The 7,321-nt window shown below is 34.4% G+C and overlaps 1 protein-coding gene across 1 annotated transcript; it reads right to left on the bottom strand.

Annotated features, from left to right (window-relative positions):
• Positions 1-859: 859 nt before the first annotated feature.
• On the bottom strand, positions 860-2,250 carry LOC145159150 (uncharacterized). The gene has a single exon (XM_079078065.1). It carries the CDS (start codon positions 2,141-2,143, stop codon positions 1,037-1,039), a length of 1,107 nt encoding a protein of 368 aa, XP_078934191.1. The 5' UTR covers positions 2,144-2,250; the 3' UTR covers positions 860-1,036.
• Positions 2,251-7,321: the final 5,071 nt, after the last annotated feature.

Here is a 7,321-nt window from a genome sequence, read left to right on the forward strand (position 1 = left end):
AAAATTTTTAAATAATATTGCAAAATTTTTAAATAATATTAATATCATTATTAATTTATTACTAGATTTGTTTTAAATGTTTAAAAAGAATATACAATCTTAAATGGGATTTATTGAGTGTTCATGAATTAGATGATGTACTTCACAAGCTACACAGGTCAAACGCGGATCCATCGAAAACTAAACAAAGTGTGTAAATCAATTGGGCTATCACCTATTTTAGATTGAAAAAGAGAATATTAAATATAAAAACCTTTCAAACATAAATTAAAAAGTAGACCATAACATTTTGATTGAAGTTTTTTATGTAGGCACACCATTAGCAACAAAAACTATAGTACCGGTTACTTTTAAAACAAATATTTCTTATATAATATATACTAAATTTGAGCCATGGGTCCTCGCCCAGGCTCCCCCCTCCCCCCAAGGCCGGGCCGATTTGCTCCCCCCTCCCCCCAAGGTCGGGTCTGGCAATCGGCGTGAGCAACACGCATGTTAAACCCCTAGGTTACCTAGTGTATATTCCTACTTTTAGACACAAATAATTAAATGGAACAATTGATGTCATTTTGTAGGGGTGTCAATTTATGACACGACACGACACGACAAAAATACACGAAACGAAACGAAATTGGGACGAAACTGAAATTTGAATTCGTGTTCGTGTTAACAGTAAAAAGCACGGCGTCGTGTCGTGTCGTGTTCGTGTTCAAACTTCGATACGAAATTGACACGATTTAGTAGTTTTTATCGTTTTGTAATTCGTTCGTTTTCGTGTTAGTTAGAAAAAAACACGACATCGTGTCGTGTCATGCCAGACAGAAACACGAAACGATAGCACGATTTGTCACCCCTATCATTTTGTCACAATATCAGCTGTTACTATTAGATATATTTGTCACACATGTTATATAAGGCAGTGACAAAATGTCTGAACATAGTTTGCAGTGATGATGATTTTTAGCTAATATATAACTAAAACATTACTAGAACTTGATTATTGACGCAATTAGCCAAAATCGTGAAAACTCCGTTTTCAAAAACCGTCACCATAGGTCGTTTTTGTACTAGTGTCTATAACATTTTGTGCAGTTGCATCAACGGTTTCCTTAGCTTCTTTCACTTTTTGGTCAGCCAAGTCGGTGGCTTCTTTCGCTTTCTGAGCAACGGACTCCTTCTGCTCCTCTGCCAAGTCTGCAGCTTCTTTTGCTTTCTGGTTAACCAAGTCAGCGACTTCTTTTGCTTTCTGGTTAGCCAAGTCAGCGGCTTCTTTGGCTTTGTGAGCAACAGAATCCTTATACTCCTCCGCCAAGTCAATGGATTCTTTCGCTTTCCGAGCGACAAAATTGTTGTGCTCCTCTGCCAAGTCGCCAACTTCTTTTACTTTCTGGTTAACCAAGTCAACAACTTCTTTTGCTTTCTGGTTAGCCATGTCAGCAGCTTCTTTCGCTTTCTGAGCAACGGAATCCTTGTACTCCTCCGCCAAGTTAGTGGCTTCTTTCGCTTTCTGAGTGACGGAATCCTTGTGCTCCTCCGACAAATCAGTGGCTTCTTTTGCTTTCTGTTTAACCAAGTCAACAACTTTTTTTGCTTTCTGGTTAGCCAAGTCGGCTGCTACCTTCGCTTTATGAGCGACGGAATCCTTGTACTCCTCCGCCAAATCAGTAGCTTCTTTCCCTTTCTGAGCGACGCAATCCTTGTGCTCCTCCGCCAAGTCAGTGACATCTTTATTTTTCTGAGTGACAGAATCCTTGTGCTCCTCCGCCAACGCAGCGGCTTCTTTTGCTTTTTGGTTAACTAAGTCAGCGACTTTTATCGCTTTCTGGTTAGCCATGTCAGCTGCTACTTTCACTTTCTGAGCGACAGAATCCTTGCACTCCTCCGCCAAGTCAGCATCACTCTCTTCTTTTTCTTTTTGAGCGACGAGATCCTTGTACTCCTCCGCCTTTGGTGTTGTTTCTTCTATGTTTTGTTTTTCTCTATCTGCAACATCGTCGGAGACCATTGACGCCTTCTCATTGGCTTCGTGAGTTTTTCCGGTTAAAGTGTCGGTAACCGTTTTAATTATGTTTGCAATGACACCGGGGTCAGATCGTGTCTCATTATTCTGGTCAGATTCTGTTACATCATGAGGTGAAGCCATTTGATGTCAGGATCAATGTAATGCACTCTAAACTTCGATTGAATATCAAAAATAAGAAACTCGACTGGAAGATAGAATTTGTGAGTTGTGAGTGGAAGATAAGGAAATATATATATAGGTTGCATGGTAATTAATATATGAAAATTCTTGATTTCTCTAAAGGTCATATACGTCGTCCGCAGTGGACAACTTAAGTTTCATGTTTTAAGAACAAATTAAAGAACACAATATATATTTTACATGTGGAAACCGTCTAAGTCGTCGACAACATCAATAACGAATCATACTTCTTACTTTCATGAGAGAAGATTTTATTTGGGATCCGCCTATTTTTATATTAATATTTAAATAATTATCGTGATATAAACATTAATTCAAGAAAAAACAATGGATATTTTACATGCAAAATATATCCATGTCGTCGACAATGATAAAGCTTCCAATTCCATACTGCATATTTCCATCAAATGATATAAATTTTCATTTGGTCCCACGTTATTTTATACTAACTAGGAAAAGGCCCGTGCGTTGCACGGGTGAAAGTTTAGTGGCAAAAATATAAAAAATAAAAATAAAGTGTCAAAATTATAAAGAGGAAAAGTTTGTTGAAACTTTAGTGGCAAGATTAGTAAAAATAAAGTATCAAAACTATAAAGAGGAAAAGTTTGTTGAAACCTTAGTGATAAAATTATAAAAAAGTAAAAATAAAGTGGTAAAATTATAAAACAATAAAGAAAAAGGGTTTTAAAGAAGTAAAAAGTGAAAGTTTAGTGGCAAAATATGAAGAACTAAAAATAAAGTGACAAAATTATAAAAAAAAAGTTTGTTGAAACTTTAATGGCAAAATTAAGAAAAAGTAAAAATATAGTGTTAAAATTATAAACATACAAATGTTACTGTAGAAATGCGCCATGCGCTTTAATATATATATATATATATATATATATATATATATATATATATATATATATATATATATAAGGAAAATCTTCTAAAATGGTCACCGTGGTTTCCAAAAAAATCGAGTTCAGTCATTAACTTTTTTTGTCTTCAAATATAGAAATTAAAACCACACGGATCATCTTTGAACACAAAAAAAAAAAAAAAAATTCAACACCGAACTTGATATTTTTGGAAACCATATGGATTATTTTTTTAATATGTCTATAATTAAACTAGTAATGTGTAAAGGCCTTCCTCACAAAGGGAATTTTGGTCATTTTTAAAAATCAAGCAATCAAGTTGTCAATGGCTACATAAAACAGTCATTCGTTTATAAGACATTGTACTTAATGCTCCGACAATGACCATTTGTAAATATTTACTTGCCAGTTGGTCGCTGAACAACGTCATACGTGCGATCTTTGAAAATCTTGAACTTGGTTAAGTTTCTGCAAACCTCATGTCAAAGAATTTATAATCTTTTGAGTAAATTCCATTTTGGTCCCGATATATAAAAGATATTTGCAATTGTGTTCCCATGAAGATCTCTTGCAATTTCAGTCATTATATTAGGTTTTTATAACGTTTTAAGTACATGTGTCCAAGTAAAATGACTATTTTTGGTGCCTGAGTATAGTTGATATTTTCATTTTTGGTCATAAAAATAATATTTTTAACAAGGCCAAAAACGCTACAACAAATATCAAATAAGGACAAAAATCGCAAGCGAAAAATTTTTGGGTCCAAAATTGCAAAAATCATACATACACACTGACGAAAAAAATTTACTCTTTAAAATTTATTATCAATTTCTAAGCTTTTCCATTCCTTTTGTATGGTTTTTTTTGGCTCTCACATTGTGTTTTTTTATATCCAAGTGTTATCAAGGTAAGTGATGTTTTAAAAAACATTTGAGAAAATGACAACAAGTTTGAAGAGATATAGGGAACAATAAATAAGGCCAAATCTGTAAATATGCGGGAGATGGAAAGACTTACCCCGGATCAAGATGCCTAGTTGTACCAAGAGAATTTGTGAATATGTAAATACTTTGATCATTAGGAAAACAAAAGCTGCTATTTTTAGCATCCAACTTTTGTCCAAGACAATTTATAGAGGTAAATAGTGTAAAATAGCAACATGCATCTTATATAAAGCACCCAATAGGATTGCACCAATACTCCACACAAAATATTACTCTATAAGGCTATTTGGTATACCCTCAACGAAGGGCTTCATGGTCCACTTGGAACCCAACAACTAACATAAACACCACCCCGATGGTAAGTGGTTCTTAGTGGTAGCGGTCATTTGTGGTGGGGAGGACGATGGACAACGTCCAGTTAATTTGTTTCTATCTCTAACTTACTCGACATTTTAAATAATTAAAAAATATATTTATTTCTATTTAAATAATCAAAAAATAGAAGTATAGTGATCGTAGGTATACTAAACTTTAATGGTTGTGTGTTGTGATGAGGTGACAATGATGTGGCATCCACTACATTTGTGGCTAGTGGTGGGTACACCTGATAGCCTATAACAACAGAGTGGTGGCTTATGTTTGACACTCTTTTTTATACCAAAATTGGTTGCATTATCTGCTTAACAACTTGAGTTCTAATAATCCAATTTGGCATTGCAATTATGACCCACAAGAATATAAGATTGATTTTCAAGAGGCCAATCACAATCATTTTCATTAGGAGGATTTTTTTTTCATATAAAGGAGGTATTTATTCCAATTTAGGTGATTCATTTTATATGATATGAGTTTAAACAATTTAATTGTTTCAATTAAATTAATTTATCTTTAAATGAAGATGAAATGAATTGGTTATTTCAATAAAAAAATTATTTGTAGAGTTTATATATAAATTGATTGAATCATACCATTAGTTGTTCATAAAGCTTCCTTTATACTTATCTTATTTCATCATTGTGTTCTTGGATCTTTGCAAGTATTTCAAATACTTACACTAACACAAAAAAAGTACAAATAAGCACATCTGTTAATTGTCTCGTTGCAAAATTTAATCCATGCACTAGAGTACAGTGTCCCCCTCTCTTAAACATATCGTGAAGAGTTGATTGAGTCACCATCTTCATGCAGCTGGAAATGTTGAAAGGAATAAAGGAGTTTGTTGGGTCAAAAATATGGTTTATACTTTACTTTTCTAGGAAAATGTATTTTTATGTCTAGGACCGTAAACAGTTTGGTGTTTACGGCTGTATATGTGTTTACGGTTGTGTTTACGGCCGTGAACAGGTTTACGGCCGTAAACCCATTCACGTCCCATGACAACTATATATTGTATTAGTGGTGAGGAGTGCATGTGTGTGAGAGTATATGGTAGAGAGAGAAAGTTAGAGAGAATAGAGGAGCTTAAGTGTGTGTAAGTTGTGTGTGAATCTTGTATTTGGATCTTCATTCTAATCAAATCATACAAGATTCATCATTTTCTTCTTCTCCTTCTTCTTCATTAGATATGGCATCATCCGTTTGATTGGGATTCCGCACCATCAAACGGATATGATTAATACACAAGCAGATTTGGGACTTACAAGTGGTATCAGAGCTTGGATTGTATCAATCATTTTTGTCAGATTTTGTGACAACCCGGAAAATTTTTTGGTTTTAGACCCATTTTGCTATCTTTTGGCATTGTTTGGAGTCTATTTGGGTGTTCTAAGCATTGTACATTCAAGGATCGAGTGTTAGGATGTGTTTGCTTGAGTTATAAGTATAAAAATCAAGCTATAAACCCTTCATGTGGAGTTTTCGGCCACCACATATGAGTTTTCGGTCAAAACTCATGTGGACCGAAAACTCATCCCATAAGCGTAAGTATTCCTCATTTCCTTCACTTTTCTTCATTCTTTCACTTTCACCTCAAGAACACATGAGTTTTCTCTCAAGTATCATCCCGATCTTCATACTTGATCTTCAAAAATCGTAAGTGTTCTTTCTCTAGTTAGTTGTTAATCCTTCTTAACTAGCTTCATCCTCATGATTCATCCATGGAAATCATGTTTTCATAGATCTTCAAGTTTCACCAAGAACACCAAGAACACACACTAGTGTTCTTGGCCAATATCAACCATTTCAAGCTTCTAGATCGTAAGTACTCTTCCCTATACTTGTTATCTAGTTGAAACTCTTGATTAGGGCCTTGAAATCACCATTTATCCAAGAACAAAAGGTGTTTTCGGTCTAGTGCATCTCCTTAGACCGAAAACCCTTATGAATGGTGCAAAATGACTTTAAGCCTTTCCAAATACTTAGTATTGAGTCTAGAACACTTCATTGATTGTGGAAAGCCCTTAAAAATCACCAAACATCATGTGTTTTCGGCCAACCATTTGGACCGAAAACCTCTTTGGACCGAAAACCATATGGACCGAAAACCACTTGGACCGAAAACTCCCTTAAGTGGCTTTACAACCCTCTTATGCAATCCTAAGTGATTATAACACTACCAGTTAAGGATTTCTTAGTCCTTAAGGTGTTATTCTTTACCTGATTAGTTGAGTAAACACTATATTCATGTCAATATGTGTCCTTATATGTCATTTAGGACTTATTGTGTCTCGGGACTTCATTCGTGGAACTTCTCATCCTTACACACATACCCGTTTGAATCACCCACATCAGGTGAGTTCATACCCCGTAATGAATCTTTTAACTGTTTTAACTGTTTTAAGGGGGGAATACAAGTTGAACACAATGATAATTGTGTAAATGTTTGTTATAAACATCTTTCAAGATGTTACTTATGTCATTTATAAGTTGTCAAAACATTTCAAAAACTCTTTTAAAGTTATGTTACTTTACAGTTATACAAAACTCCGTTATTAAAGTGCAAACATAACTTAGTAGATAAACGAGTCTTTTCACTAACAGTCCAAGTAGAACATTAGTAAACTATAATAGGTATAGTTTAGGAGAATGCTATTCATTACTTCTAGTACAATGAAGCACACAATGAGTCAGTTCATACATGAGTCAAACACAGTGAAGAGAAACAAACAATACCATACAGAGAGAACACATAATTATGAGAAACAAACATAACGTACAATATACAGTACAAAACAAACAAGTTAGGTTGCTATATCATGAGAACACACACACAGGATCTAATTATACCAATTGATCACTAACTCATTGATTTAAACAAAAGGTGATAGTAATATTAGGTATACATGATCATATAACAAATGTGGATTACACGG

This window comes from Lactuca virosa, chromosome 2, assembly GCF_052849685.1.
Source record: "Lactuca virosa cultivar CGN04683 chromosome 2, Lactuca_virosa_CGN04683_v6, whole genome shotgun sequence".
NCBI classification, from domain to species: domain Eukaryota; kingdom Viridiplantae; phylum Streptophyta; class Magnoliopsida; order Asterales; family Asteraceae; genus Lactuca; species Lactuca virosa.